This window comes from Eublepharis macularius, chromosome 10, assembly GCF_028583425.1.
Source record: "Eublepharis macularius isolate TG4126 chromosome 10, MPM_Emac_v1.0, whole genome shotgun sequence".
NCBI lineage: Eukaryota > Metazoa > Chordata > Lepidosauria > Squamata > Eublepharidae > Eublepharis > Eublepharis macularius.
Genome location: NC_072799.1, coordinates 40030705 through 40047125, shown reverse-complemented (window position 1 = coordinate 40047125; position 16421 = coordinate 40030705). Strand labels below are relative to the sequence as shown.

The following is a 16421-nucleotide window of genomic DNA, read 5'->3' as shown; positions in this document are numbered from 1 at the left end:
GAGAACCACCTGAATGATAGGATGAGAGAGTGGAGGCTGCAGAGAAGGGTGGGTATTGGAGAAAAAGGGCCCATTGCTTCCATGCCCGGCACAATGCCCACAGCTCAGGGAGGCTTGAAGTGTACTCACCCTCCAACCACTACAGTGGCAGCTGTTTCAAGGTGGAAACCACCTGCCAACCAGAAACTCAATAGTCTTGAAACATGAGGTGGGTGTCAACTGGGGAATGGTGCTGTCAGAGGTGGGTGCAATCCTGAATGCTCAGAAGAGCCACCACTGAATGGTGCACTAGAGGGTTTGTCTCTTGCTTTCAAGCAGTTCAGAACCCACCATTTAGAAAATGCACACCATACACTGAAGGCCTATTCTACCTTCACAGTTTCAATCACATCTACTTAGAAGTCTGCCATAAGGAAATACTAATACGTATTTTCAAAGAAGGAAATATTGGGCATTTTATTACTTGACAATGACTGCAGAGTAGAGGTGGGCACAAACAGGGGAAAAAACAAACTGTGCGGTTCGTGGTTCGCCCCGTTTCATGAACTACAAACCACAAACTTTCACGAACTTGCCCATTTGTGAACTGGTTTGTGGGGTTTAAATGTCCCTTTTTGTGCTGCTGCGAAGAGACACGGAAAGGGTCATTTCACACCGCCAGCTTGGATAAGCTGCTTGACAGGGAGATTCCCGACAAGCCGCTGATCAGGGGGTTGAAATGTCCATTTCCCTGCCACTTTGCAGCAGCAGGAAAAGGGGCATTTCACCCCCGCAGGCTTGGATCAGTTGCTTGTTGGGGAGATCCCTGACAAGCAGATGATCTGGGGGTGGAAATGCCCCTTTCCCTACTGCTTTGCAGCAGCACAGAAAGGGGCATGCCACCCCCGCAGGCTTGGATCAGCTGATTGTCAGGGAGATCTCCAACAAGCAGATGATCCGGAGGTGGAAATGCACCTTTCCCTGCCACTGTGCAGCAGCACAGAAAGGGGCATTTAACCCCCACAGGCGTGGATCAGCTGCTTGTCAGGGAGATCCCCGACAAGCAGCTGATCCGGGGGTGGAAATGCCCATTTCCCTGCCACTGCGAATCAGCAGTGATTCTGTGATTATATATATATTGATTATATATCAATTACTGCTTATTATGTTTATGAAAGGAAAAGCATCTCATTGAATTCCCAAGGAATAAGGATTCCCAAGGAATAAGGATGACTGGATTAGCTGCACTGAGGAGAGTTTTCCTTCATCTCGTGCTGTTTTTCAAACCTGAGTAGTACCCCTGGGGAAAAGATACTGCACCTGTATAGCTCTCTTAGAGTTAACAGCAGCTTGGGTGTGGCAATTTATACTGGCAAAACTTAAGCTGGAGGAAAAGATTTATGAACTCTTTCCCCAGAACCACTACTCAGACTCCCCAGTTTAAAAATATTCCCTTTTTCACAAAATTCGGGGATCTGAGCATTGAGATCTTACACTGCATGTGGGATGACTTTGTTATAAGAGTCAAAGTTCTGGGATTCTTGAAAATAGGCCCACCTGAGAAGGAGAACAGCAAGCACAATATATAAAAAAGCAGACTATAAATAACATAAATAAAGCAATTAACTATGTATTTTTGAAAGTTCTCCAAATAAAAAGTACATCAGTGAGAAAAAGCCTAACACCTCTGTATAGTGTGCTAGTTTTCCGCCAACAGGGACTTCCTCCATCAGGAAGTCCCTGCTGGTAGAAAATTAGCACACCATGCAGTATATAATAATAATGACTGGAGTAGAAGTTCACCCCAAAAAGTATTTACCTCTGCTCCTGAGTATTTTTCCGTTTGTTGGACAAGCTCCTCTAAGTGGATCTCATCCGAGATGGGCATTTTGCGAAACTGAATTTTAAAGATTTCTCTACGAGTGGCAGCATCAGGCAGAGGCACGTATATGATTCTGTCAATTCGACCAGGTCGCATCAAAGCCTGTGTCATCAAAAGAAACCCATTAATTGTAACAGAAAGAATCAATAAAGAAAATTACATACAGCATAGCATTCCTCTAACTGTTATATCTGCTTAACATAGGAATGAATCTCCACATCATGAATGGCATGTTAAAAGGCCACAAATGTCTAACATATATTAGGAATGGTATTTGGGCAGAAAAGTTTTCTGTGAACATATTGACACTGGGTCTGTAATTTGCAAGTTTCATTTGGTTGTCTTTTCTGACATGACTGTTAATTTCTGCATCAGAAGAGATAATACAGGCAATGAAACCAAGAATGTCTTCACCAAAGAGAGACTAAAGATTGTATCCCATTGCATGCTTGAGAACAGATGTTGAGAATGGCAGACTATGTTGGACTCTTTATTTATTTCATTTATACCCCACCCTCCTATACATTTAGACACATTCATGTATCAAATTATATCACCATCAAATTGTATCCATGATCAACATCATTGGATGCTGCTGGTGGGTAAATGCACAACACAACATTTTATTTCCAATCCTGCAGAGGTGTCATGAATTGAATTATGAACTAAAGGCCAGTATTTGTATAATCTCAGTGCTGCTCCTTGCAGCACTGCCAGATCACTTAAACAACCTGTGGCCCTATGAAAGAGAACCTTCAACACAGGAGCACCTTCCCATACCCAGTATTAACCCCATTTCTGGAAGGGTGACATTGGAATGAGGAACAGCTGCAGCAGAGCCTCCTCCCATACGGCCTTGAATTTCTCATGCTATTCAATGGTGCAAGGTGAACATGAGTAAAATGGGAGACAAAAATGGCCTGGAAAGGCCTGCTCCCAATCTTCCCCCAACACTGCCCCCCTCAGTGAAGGGAGAAGGGAAGGAGCAAGCTTGCCACAGGGGCCACTGGCTTGTAATGACAATTCCCCGCCCCCAGTCTGTTCAGGACAGTGGCTGCTGGCTGCCACAAGGTGAGAGCCACAAGATCACAGCAGCACAGCTCTCACCTATTTTGCACAGGGTACCTCACTGTACATCAGCCCACTGGGATGTCCCAAAGTGCCTTCATAGCCAATCCACTCCTGAAGCATATCCTATACCATTAGGATAATGTAAGTACTGGGCGTCAATTGGATAAAGGGGCACAACTTGTTAAAACCACCATCTTAGGCATAAACCAAATCATATCCTATGTTGTTTAATATGTCAGTTGTAGAATTGCTTATGCTCTGTTTCAGCATTTCTTCAGCTCTGTATTGGATTTCTGTGAGTTTTTTTAAATCTGCAAATTTGAATGTATATACCCATTACATGTTTTATTGATATCTCTTTGATAGTGACTGTACTGACTCACACTGTGTAATTCATCTGGAGTCTCAATGAGAAAGGTGGACTATAACTAATATAACATTATAATATTCCCTAACAATGGAGGCTGCAAATCCATACTATGTTCCTTCAGACATCCATGTATAAACCATCGAATTGCCTACTCCTATGACAATTGCACAATAGGAAAGAACCAGTTGTCAGAATCTCTCCTTATTCATGTTTACGTAACAAAATGAACTATGAGTTTTTGATTTTCACATAAACTAACTGCTTGCATGCAAATTCTGAATTTTAAATACATTTTCAGCTGGATGTGTTTAAGGCACAGCACGTAAACTGAATTGTTTTTTATGTAAGAGTTCTCCCTTGGGCAGTGTAGTTGGAGTTCCAGTTGACTAGAGATATTGCACGGTTGTCCTGGGCTCTCAGCCAATAAGATTTTTCCCAGCCTGATCATGTCAGTGAAAGTCACGCTGAAAAATAGTAGGAAGAAGCTTTCCTTCCTGCACAGCATTGATCAAGTTAACACCCTTCCTAGAGTTTCTTTAAAAAGACCATTGTGAGTACTCTGGTGTGGAAAAATCCATCTTGCATGCTAAGAGATGTCCTGTTATTTTTAAAACAAAAGCCTGAATATTTTCAGCTAAGGAAACTGCACAGCAAGTACAGTGTAGCCACCCATAGGACCACTGGAGTGTCTCCTTGAAGTTTCAACAAGCATGGAGACAGAACTGCCAGCTCATTGTTTAGTCGAGTCACATTTATATCAGGATACTGCTTTGGAAATAATTTGGCTGCTGTCCAATATCCCTTTAGGAGCATCAACAAGAGAGCACACTCCCCCCCCCCCCGCAGCAGTTCCTTAAGCTTTGTCACAAGCCAGTTCTGAAAGGCATTTGGGTTTTCAAGAGCAGCGTATCAGGCAAGGTACTGAGGTACTTATGCCACTTTTACACTAGTAACCCCCCTCTGCATGCAGTGCCTACACTATGGCCCTTGAGATCTGGATTTCTGTGTCTTTGTAAGAGAATGTTTTCCTGATAATGCCAAGAACTGTTTGCCTCACTTATGGAAAGCACATAATAAACAGTGATGGTATTTTGCCTACACTGGGGTAACAAAAAAGACTTCTGAATTAGAGTAAGGAGAGCGCCAGCCAAGACTTTCTACTATTTCCTGCTCCTAGAAGATGCCCTTCCCTTTATTCTCTTAAGATTCGTGAAGATAATTCTGATATGGGTTGTTTCTTTTGTTATTGTTTTAATATTTTGTACATCTTGATACTGGGTTTTAAAGTATTTATTTCCATTTTCTGCATTAGAAACTGATTATATACAATTACCTGGGCTCCAGAAAACAGTGTCTTGTCAATGTTTTTTCCTTCCCTCCAAAACAGTGTTTTTTCCTTCCCTCCCTCTTCTCTCATACACAGACTACCTAACGGCACATCAATATTTAGAGAGCTGGGTGGGGGGCGGGGGGGGAGGGCAGAGAGCATCCTCCTCCTTTCCCTTGCCCCATTTAACTACCACCTTCAACTCTGTCAACCACTACTATTTTCTCTGCCTACCATAATGATGGATAGGAGAATGGCAGTGGCAAGTTCCTGTCCTGGCATTTAGTCCATAAGTAAGACAATGTCACAAGTAGAAGAAAGTCAAGCCTGCTTTTCCAAATCTAGAATTGCCCTCCTGTTGTACAAATCATGCATGGTTTCCAAGACCTAAGGAGGAGATCAGAATTGTTTTCCCCTTAAGCAAGAATGAACTGCATCCTTCCTTCTGCTTCTCTCAGTTCCTAACGCCTCCTCTCCACAGTTGTCTGGGGGTGGAGATTGCTTCCTCCTAGATCACCCAGAGTTTTCCCCCAGACTGTGACACTGTCCTCAGTTGCAGAGCTTTTCTGTGTACATAGCAATGAATGTCAGCCATTTACTTCTGCAGAAGAAAGCAAAAAACACTCAAGGATAACTTTAGCTAATTTCTCTCCCTCATCGGGACCTGAATAATCAGACTATGCCGCCTCAGTTTTACCCTAGATATTCATTTAAAATATTTATATGCTGCTGTTCTCCAGATCTACAAAGATTTAAAGTTGTCCAATGGAAATGTATGGGGGCCAGATAACCAAACCAGCCCATGTTTTCATGGCTCCAACTCTTTCATCTCCCCACTCTGCCTTGAGTACCATTTTTCAGCTGTTCTAGAATGTAATGGAATATGGGGAAAGAATGACCACAAGAGAACACTGGGGACTGACTATTAGAGAAAGACAGAGATAGACAGATACAGAGATAAAATTATTTTAAAGAATCAGGCTGTACAACATTTCTGTCATGTCAGCCTTGCTCAAGACCTGAAGCATTGTGCAAACTGACAAGAAAAGACTTGATGTGTTTGACAGCAGGTGTTCAGGAAGAATTTGCAATATCAAGTGGCAGCACTTTGTAAGGCACAGTCAGCAAGGCAGAAACATTTTACAAGGCTATTACCCAAAAGTATTAATAAAAGGGAAAAGAAACAGATGGTTTGATCCTCCAAGCAAGATTTGACAACTCAAAAGGAAAGGATATTTATTTGAAATGAGCGAAGAGAGACAAATGAAATGGGACCAATATGAACACATTAATACGAAGCTCTCCTTGGCAAATAGCAAGAGACTTTGCCTGATTAATGCAAACCCACTATGCAGTAGTTAAATCTAATAGGTGCAGCATTAAAAATATAAAAACAACAAAAAAATTAAAAGGTGAGACAGGTATTTATACTGGGTGAGAAATGAAGCTTATCACACTACAGCAAAGGACAGGTCGCAAATGATCCATTTCTACAGGGTCTGGTGACTGGCTGGCACTTAACATTTTTGAAAAGGTGCATTACTAGATAATCCAAAATTTATATTTCGCATTCCTGCACCATTTCCTTGTTCCACTCAACAAAGAACTACATTACAAGTAAAGAGGGAAAGCTTTCCACTGTAGTTCTTCAAATGGCTCACTGCTGCTCCTGAGTTAAATTTACTGAAGAGGAGGTATGGCAAAATGCTGTTTTTAATTCCTCAAGCCATTTGAATCTAACATGCCATAACATTCAAGCTGTGTGCTGCCACTTTAGCTTTTCTGTCAATGCACCTGCAAGAAGAAACAAAGTATAGGGATTTAACTGCATAGTTTGTGCATTGTTGATGTTCCTCCCCCTTGAGTAAAGTCATGGAAGGAGTCGTAGCATTTGGATCACACAAAAAACCCAGTAGCATGTCAATGCTTCTTCCTTGGGGCAATTTGTGGGATGATCCAGAAGGTGATGAACGGATCGTGGAAGAATTCATCCACAGTGCTGTCTACCTACGCCACCTGGTTGGTAGGCAAGAAAAATGGCTGGGAGGGTGCTCTCCTGGAGCTCCACCCCTGCAGAGCTACAGAGAAACCCAGTGAGAGACAGGGAGGACCCAGGTGCTGAGGTTGCTAGGAGTTCCTCCAAAGGATGCTGGAGGGCACACAGGTGAACAGAGTCCAGCCCAGTAGGCTCAGACCCTTACAACCTATTCCACAGGTATTTTGGAAGGCATGCAACAGATTTAAGCATTTGTTTCTTACACACTTACAGAACACTTTCACACTCAATGTAGCAATCACATTTCCTGTGCGTTCACTGATTTTATTCTCAATTATCCAATAAAAATGAATAGCCAATTTGTATCCTTAAGCATTCATCTACCTGGACATAGATACTTTTAAAAGTACAAAGTAAATAACTGTCTAGAATACATAATACTGCTTGCCAAGCATTTCACAAATGAGAGCATCTTCTGATTTAGCAACTTTTGAGTAATAAAGTTGAGGTACAATTCTTTATTCCAAATATGCAACAACAAACCCTTGTAAGATCACAATAAACCTTCCTGACATCTTTCAGTGTACTAAACTGTGTCTGAAAATGCATTTCATCACTTTTTTCATGAACGTATCTTGATACTTTCTGACTATTCGCATCATGGATTTTCTTTTAGCAATTGGGATATAAACAAGAGTGAGAAAACTTTAATCAGTTTTTAACAGACTTGAATCTTATCTATGTTTTCTGCTGATTAAAGATGTTTTTGCTATCAAAAGAGGAGAGGAAGTGGTTTTCACCAACCCCTGCCTACAGGGCAGATACCCACTTCATCCCCACAGTGCTGGTCTGGGCATCTGCTGACCTCTAGATGAAGGGTTTTAGGGGATACGGAAGGCTGCAGGAGAAGTTTGCTTCTGTAAACCCTGCTCTCTTGTGTAGCACAGGATTCAACTGGGCATTTTGTTATCTTTTTTTACCTGTGCCGTGCTTTTAAAATCTTCCTCTCCTGCTCTTAATGCTGAAGGATATGCAGGACAGCATCCACCCGCAAGTAATAAAGCAAGTATCAGAGGAACTAAATTCATGAAAAGGTGTAAATGATGTGTTATTGGGGAGGCAGCACTAGAAGATGGACTTCCTATTTCTGATCTTTAAGTAGAATAACTTTCCATTTTTTAAAAAAGGCCTGGTTTAAAATGAAAGCTCAGTGAAATCATCCAGAAGTTAAAGTTCAGAAACTGAGCAGTGGCTGTGGCATTTCTGCGAGTAGATGCCACTGCTGACTGTGCAAAAACTGTGGAAAGAAACAAAAGGTACTAGGAGGGTGAGGTTTAATACCTCCTAGGGGCAAAATGGTCCTTTCCACAAGCTTGTTTCTTTGTTGGTTATTAATTACATTTTAATCCAAATTTTAATCCATGATGGGACTGAAGATAAGTGTCTGTACGGTTACCAAAATGTCTCTCCAGACACCAACAAGCCTGTTGAGCTTCAGCAAGAGAGCTGTATCATATTTTTTTCTTTCAAGGCACCATGTGACATGAAGTACCTCTGAAAAGGTAGTCATTCTGTAGCTTATTTTATTTACGTATTTAAGTTCCACGGTGAGTAAAAAAAACATTACTATTATTGCGGTACTACATTGGGTAGCTAGACAATCCCCAACTTCTGATGAAATGATTTTCAATAAATTTACATTACCTGAAATTGGGGAAGGGGGGTGTCCTCCAACAACCATTGAACAATATACCACTTTTTTTAAAAAAAGGCATATTTACTTAAATTCTTCCAGCAAAGCAGCATCAAAACCTTAGGAATGCTTACAAAAAATTGTTGTGTTGGGAGGGGTTAAAAGAACCCCTTCTGAAAAGATAACAATTATATGAAATGAAACCTGGAACCAGGCTCTCTTGGCAATTAATCACCCAGGAGCCGTTGCAATCCTGCAGGCTGTTTCTGACAGATTCCGAGTGCTTTACAGGAATCACCAGGGATAAGATGTGCCTGGGCTGGCTTCTGACAGGGACTGCTCATGTAAATAGTTCTCAAATTAATTTTTTTAAAGATATACTAAAATGTAATAAGCACATGTATGTCTGTGATTACATATTAAATGTTTATCCAATATGCAGAACTCATACTGGATTTTTTAAAAAGCCTTCCCCCCCCCATTAGCAAAAGAGAGCCCTCCATCACTTAACAGAGATACTTCCTGTTTTCAAGTAGTTGGGAAGGCATGATTTCCAAACCAAATACTTGGTTTGGCAAGCTCTTGCTGTGTTGATAGATGCTTTTATAACCACTTCATTCCACCTGAAGTTTCACTACAAAAGCAGAGTGCGGGGTCCCCCTCCTCTCCAAGGAAGGAAAAAAGGACAGAAAAAGAGAAGGGGGGACTAAGGAAAATATCAGAAAGCCAAGACAATAAGGGTTACCTTAGCTCAGCAAAGTGTGGATTTGTAATCTCACAAAGATAATGTTTGAGAGGGGAAAACAAAGCCCCTTATCAGTGAACACTGGATTCTAGCCCAAAAGCTACAAGTCCTCAAAGATGTTAGAGAAACAAGCATGAGACAATTAAAGCTCATTTTATGCATAGCCTATGGCTCTGAATTAATAATGCCTAGCCAGTTAAATAATCAGCATTCACCATGCATTTTCCATATACAAACAATCACTTAAGCATTTGCTTATATACGGTCTGAAGGCACATGATGACCACAGACACTTTGCTGAAGCTAAGCAGAACTGTATCTGGGTCAGTGTTTGCATGGGAGACTGCCTGGGAATTCACTCTATGCTGCCTTTAGTTCTAGGGAAGAAAATAGTAAATTAATCCTACAGACCCACCTGAAACTAACCCGTGTGCGTGTCTCTTACCTTCATTGTAGCAAAACTTCTCTCATGAATAAGATCTGTCTTCACGACCTCCATTTCTAACTTGATAATCTGTGTCTCTCTATTCTACCCAATATGAAAAGTCAACAGGGTTTGCGGCAGCAGATCCATTTGAGAATCAGAGATGAAATGTGGTTTTTGTTGGAAATACAAGGTTTTGTGTACAGAGAAGGGAGAAGACACAGAATACCCGCAAGGGGCAGCGGGTCTGACAGTCAGATAGATAGCAGACTGGGATCCTTCTTTCCTCCTCTCTTCCGTCCTTGCATGTCTCCAGATTGGTATTCTAAGGCTGCTTCCTGCCTCTTTCCGGAAGTTCCTCCTTTTTTTTTTTTAACTGAGGTAGTTAGTATCTATTATTTTCTCTCCTTTCTGTCAAAGTTGTAGTTCCTGAATAAACTCTCTTCATTCACTCCTTAATCAGACTCAAGATCATTCCTAAAATATGCCAGAACCTACATGGTAGCAGAGGATAATTTGTGGATTGATCTCTGATTAAAGGAATAAGACTCACCAGAGGCTCCCCTCACAAGCTCTCTCTGTGTGTGTGTGTGTGTGTGTGTGTGTGTGAGAGAGAGAGAGAGAGAGAGAGAGAGAGGGGACAAAATGGCCACCTATAGTATTCAGCAAGTTGCAGTGATAGAAAGGCTGAATGAAAGAAACTATGTAATTTGGAAAGCCCGCAGGCAGACCCATTTCATGGAACAAGGAGTTTGGGAGGCAATTAAAGATCCAAGACCGGCAAATGAGGAACATGAAAAACAAAGAAAATGGGATGAACACAGTGACAAAGCCAACAGGGTCCTGTTTAAAGGTTTGGAGGACCGGGATATTTTGCGGGTGATTCATATTGATAAAGCTAAAAATACCTGGGAAGAAGTTCAAAGATTTTATGTAGATACTTCGCTTAAGAGTAGAATGTCTTTACAAAGGAAGTTGTTCAGTATTAGAATGGGAGAGCATCAGATCTTGTGTGAGCACCTGGATGATTTTCTGACTTTAGTCTAGTGGCTTTGCTCAGCTGGAAAAGATCTCCTTGATGAAGATCTGATAGTACTGTTGCTGATCAGCCTGTGACCAGAGTATGAAAGTTTCATATCAAGTAGAAGCTAAGAAAGATTTGACTGAGTCAAACCATAAGCATGCTGGAGGAGTATAATAGACATAAGGAATTCCAGAATTCAGACAGAGGGTCTGGACTGAGGGACTGTGGAAGTGCTATGTGTGCTGTAAAGTTGAGCAAGAAAGCTGTCACGAATGTATGAAAGGCAGTCAATTCAAAAAGAACTGCACTCTCTCCAAACAAAGGGATTCCTTCTGGAGAGGGAAGGAAGGAGCAGGGAGGAATTTACAACGTGACAAACCAAAACCTGCAAGGAAACGCTTTATGCTAGCAGAAAGAGAACCTAAAGAGCAATTTTGGTATATTGACTCTGCATGTTTAGCTCACATGAGAGGGAATAAAGCTTTCTTTGAAATGCTAAAAGAAGAAAAAAGGGAGTTGTTGCGTGTACCAGATGGTAGATGTGTAGAAAAAACAGGCATAGGGTCTGGAACATTAAGATGCAAACTTCCAAACGAACAGACCTGGGAAATCTTGCTAACAAAGTGCTTCTATGTTCCAACTTTGGAAACTAGCCTGCTTTCTGTAAGTGTGGTTGCAGAGAAAAACATGAAAGTATCTTTTGGGAAACAATGTCTCATTAAAGAGGACAGAGAATGTCAGAGGGGCGGGCCCGCGCCCTTGGTCTGGCTGGCCTCCCCCCTCCCACCCTGGCCACCCCACCGACTGGCACTTACCCTGCCCGGAGGCTGGTTGGCAAAACAGAGGCCGAGGCCGCCGCCACGCCCCGCGGCTCGACTGCGGGTCCGACACCACGGCCGGAGCTTGCCGCGGCTGTGGCTGCGCCGCCGCAGCGGGCAGCTGGGGGTGAGGCAGGCAGCAACGCGGCAAAGCGACAGCCGCATCAGCGGCCTGGTCTGTGGCCCCGTCAGCGAGGCCACGGCCAGGAGAAGGGCGGAGGCCGCGGAAAGCCACCCGAAACGCCGGGACGCGGCAGGACGCCAGCGCAGGCGCCCCAGCCCGGGGGAGGCAACGCCCACCAAGGGGCCTGCAAGAGAGGCTGGGGCGGCGCGGCCCAGTCCTCCACTCGGCCGGGGGCTGCCCCGTCCAGCCTCGCCAGGGAAAGGCAGACCCAGCTGCCTGTCAGGGGAAGAGGGGGTGGTAGGAGGGAGAAGGGGAGGGAACCCAGGCGGAGCAGCCAACCGCCTGGGGGCCAATGGGGCCAGCAGGTGTGGCCACACCTGGCACAGGTGGTGGGGATGGCCCTCGGGGCGGGGACGTGAGAGAAGGGGTGGGGCTGGCCCTAAGCGAGGAGGGTATTTAGGAGGGCTCCAGACCCAGGCCGAGGAGGAGAAAGGTCAGCCTGCCCCTGCACTTGAAGGGGCAGCTGGCTGGGTGAAATCCGGTACAGAAGAGCCAAGCCAGCTTGACCACCGGCACACCCATTCTGAGGCCCACCAGGGGGAGCCCTCACTGGCCCGGGACCGCCTCCCAGCCCAGGCCTACCCAGCGGCCTACCCAGGGGACCCAGGACGGACCCATCGCAGGTGCCACCCCCAGACCAGCTATCGCTGCTAGGGGGCGCCCGCGAGGGTGACAGAGAAATAATAGCTGTAGCTAAGAAGAGGAACGGTCTGTATGCCCTGGAAACATGTCAGCAAGTAGCTGACTTTGTAAATGCAAAGGAGACCTGTAAACACAAGAATTGCTCATTAATCTGGCACAGGTGGTTTGGATATTGAGATGTAAATACAATCAGCCAACTTCAAAGCAATAATCTGACGAAAGGCATGCAATTTACAAAGTGTGTTTTTGAAGAAAAATGTACATTAAAAGCAAAGCAATCAGACCTAGCTTTAAAGGGAAAGGAGCTAAGGAAAATGAGGCAAGGCAGCCATTAGATTTAATATACAATGACCTATGTGGTCCAATGAGAAGAGCGACACCAAGTGGCAACAAATATATTCTCACCTTCATTGATGCATTCTCCAAGTATACTATAACGTACATGATCAGGAAGAAAAATCAAGTGCTGGAAAAATTTAAAGCTTATGTGGCAATGGTAAGTAACAGATTCCAGAGAGGACCACTGGCACTCCACACTGACAATGGACGTGAATATGTAGAAAATGAAATAAAAAATTACGTGACCAAGCAGGGGATGCAACATCAAGTCACAGTGCCATACAAGCCAGAGTAGAACAGAGTAGCAGAGAGAAAGAATTGCTCTCTCATTGAAATGAGTAGGTGCATGCTCCTTGAAACAGGGCTACCTGAGAAATTCTGGAGAGAAGCAATTAACACTGCTACCTATCTGCAAAATAGACTGCCCACCAAAGGTGCAACTGCCCTCACAAATATCACCTACCATCCGAAGCTGGTGAAAGGCAGCCCTCGCCACCACAGCCACCTGTTTATCCAACAAGAGGCCCAGGTGCAGCAACACCCTCAAGCTACGAACCTGCTCCATTAGGAGGAGTACTTCTAGAGCAGGAGATAACCCATTTCCTGGTTCAGGCCTTCTAGCCTCCATCCTGTCAGGATTAAATTTCAGCTTGTTAGCCCTCAGCCACCAAAACTGCACTGTCCACAGTTTCCACAGCCTCCCTGGGCTCTGCTGGTAGAGCTATGAGTTATTTGCATACTGGATGACCTTTTCCAGTGGCTTTACATAGATGTTCAAAAGCACGGAGGACAAGATGGAACCCTGGAGCACTCTGCAGGCCAGAGGGCAAGGAGCAGAGCAGTAGCCCCCCAGCACTACACACTGAAACCTACCCATGATGTAGGACTGGAACCACTGCAGAACAGTGACTCTCAGTCCCAATCACAAAGAAGGATACCATGATCAATGGCATCAAAACTCACTGAGAGGTCCAGGAGAATTAACAGGATTGCACTTCATCTCCCGTGTTCATCTCCCAAGTCCTAAAGTATGCCATCCACCTGGGAGACCAAAACTGTTTCAGTCCCCTAACCATGCCTGAAACCAAACTGGAATGGAACAAAGGAACCAAACAATTCATTCAGGAATCCCTGGAGCTGGCCAGCCACCACTTGTTTCAATCACCTTGCTCAAAAATGGTACATTTGAGAATGGAGAATAATTATTCAACTGTCATCAGTCCAGAGTAGGTTTCTTTAAGAGTGGATACATCATTGCCTGCTTCAAGACAGAAGTGATTACCTCTCTTTCTCAAGGAGTCATTTACTGTCTCCCAAAGCCAGTTTGTCAGCATCCCCACCTGTAGCAGATTTAATTGTCATACAAGCAGGTGGTGGGCTTTAAATTTCCAAGAATCCTGTTCACATCATCATACTGTTACTGTTGGGAATTAGCAAGTGTTTACATTCAGTCATGAAAGAGTTAAACTGTTGTTTATGTTACTTAGTTAGACAACTAATTTGCATGTAACATAGAAAATGGGAGTCTCTATGCTTAATGAACTAGAATTAGGATTCTCTATTGGACAACCACTTTATTGTGTGTGGGGGGGGAGGAATTAACTGGAAAGATGTACTGAAGTTTATTGCTCTTTGTTCAGTCTGTCTTCAGCCTAAGTTTGTCTCTCTAGCTAGCAAGATGCAGCCAGTTAGCCATTTCTTGTTTTATTCCAAATGTAACCTTTTTACCCTTTTATATAGTAAAGTATTTTTACAGAGTAAAACATTGTGAGTATGTGTCCTCATTATGTCCAATGAGCAAATCTGCTACTCGGCTACAAATTGAATATAACCCTACAGTTACAAATTGAAAAGTACCCCACAAAACTGCACAAATTGGCACCCTGGGACCATCTGATCCTGTTGCTGCTAATGTAGAGTCCAAGTCAGAACAGATGCAGGAGATTTTATCTGCAAAGCGCTTAGCAAAATGAATGCAATGGGCTGCAGAGCAGTCCACCTCCTGCTGCAGGCTAAAACCCAATAGGCCCCTGACCACCCTGAAGAATTCCACAGGTCTACACTGTGCAGATGCAATGGTAGCAGAGAAATATTATTTCTTTGCCATCATCATACGTAGAGTGTGTTACAGTAATGTAACTCTAATACAATCAGTGGGATAACAGCAGCTTGATCATTACTGGCCTAAAAAGAGCACCACTGATGAACTAATCAAAGTCAGCAGAATAAACTAGCTTGCATACATTTGCTCCACTGAGTATCCACCATATGTTATAAAAATCACTTTCAAAGCTTACACGTTTTCACCTAAAGGAAACAGAAACAACAAGTCGGAAATTCACTTATTCCTCTACAAACAAGTGGGCTGATAGTGCCACAACCCTACATCTGTAGAACAGAAGTCTCTTTTGATATTGGCATCTGCTGTCAGTACAATTGTGTGTAATTCTGATTTGATCCACATGAGCATTTCACAATTCTGCTGGTTTCATAATTTCTGCAAGATTTACTATCCTGCTTGATAGGTGCAGGATTCTCTGCAAGCAGACGAATTCCCAATACAAGAACAGTAGAATGAGCACTAAGATTCTTCCCCCCCCTTCCTCCATGCATATAGGGATTGCTTTTCTTAAAAGCTTGCCAGGTCCCTGTTCACAATGCAAACTGGTCACCTGTCACAGTGTGTAATAATTTATTTCATCGGCAGAAGTCTTATGATATCAACTCAGTCATGTTCTAATGTCAAGGGGAACTGATGAAGGTCTACTCATACTACAGCTGCACATAATTAAGGTTCTGCCTTGCAAATAAATCTGGACTTTGCTTATTGCCTGTTACACTTACATGAAGCAAACAAAGGGGGAAATTAGATCTTCAAGTACACAGCACTCCCCCCAACAACCCTACCAGTGCAGGGTCCACCTGTTTTCCAATTACCCAATCCAAGTTACTTCAAAAGAGATGGCAAATTTCTTCTTGCCCAGAGCAGATAAAAACAACCAAGGAACAGCTACAAGCTCTGCACAAAATACTTGATGCCATATGCTAACTAATTATTCACAGCATTCCCTTTGCACACATTCATTCACTAACACCACAAGCTTGTTTCATCTGCAGCTGTGGAATTCCATTTTCCTCTTTTTTGCCTAAAGAGAACTCTTCCCTCCACTTCATAAGCCATAAATCTGTTGAAACAGACCACTTGGGAACAATCTGCATTCCAGACAAAAAGGGAAGAGGTACGACTGGGAAAGGAAGGATTGGTTAGCATATTTACAACATACTATGTATGCTTGCTGAACAGGGATCAGAGGAGTTTAATACAAAGCACAGGTAAAGCCACAGTTCCAAATGCCTGGCAACTATGCAGCCAAGTCTTTTAACTCACTGAATGCATAGGCGACATGGGGAAACGCGTACGCAGAAAAAAGAATGTTTTTCTTTTTCAAGGCATGCAACTTAAAACTATTAAAATAAATAAGAGTTTTGAAGTTGACTACGGCAGGATGTGGCTTGCGCCCAAATAGTAATAAAATCATTGTTATGCACCTTCCACGTTCTAAGACCAGAGCACTTCCAAAACCATCAACTGAATCTCTGTTAAATAGCTTTGCTTTTATGTAAACAGAGATGCAAGATGGCTGAGGATGTGATACTAAGCAGCAAAACATATAGATTTTTATATATATATAAATATAAATACTGAAATCAAAGACATTTACTGAGGACAAGTAGGGTCCAGACAACACTTTCTGCTAACAAAAGGGTGAGGGGCTTATTTTCACTGACTGCTCCCTACTGCTGCAGACCTCCAATTTGGCCCTCATGCCATTGCCCTAGGAGCAACATTTCAGGGAGATTAGTGGGAAAGTGAAAGGCAAGGAAGTTCCATTCCACTAATGCAGGCGGCCTTCTGTTAGCAGAAAT

The 16421-nt window shown here is 43.3% G+C and overlaps 1 protein-coding gene across 3 annotated transcripts in view; it reads right to left on the bottom strand.

Moving 5' to 3' along the window:
• AFG2A (AFG2 AAA ATPase homolog A) overlaps nucleotides 1-16421 on the bottom strand; it is a 213381-nt gene that overhangs the window by 38442 nt on the left and 158518 nt on the right. For 2 of the 3 annotated variants that reach the window (XM_054989936.1, XM_054989937.1), the window contains exon 15: nucleotides 1799-1963. The exons of the other annotated variant lie outside the window; for it this stretch is intronic. In XM_054989936.1, the coding sequence (XP_054845911.1) occupies nucleotides 1799-1963 (165 nt within the window). The remainder of the gene's footprint in view (nucleotides 1-1798; nucleotides 1964-16421) is intronic. 3 annotated transcript variants of the gene reach the window in all.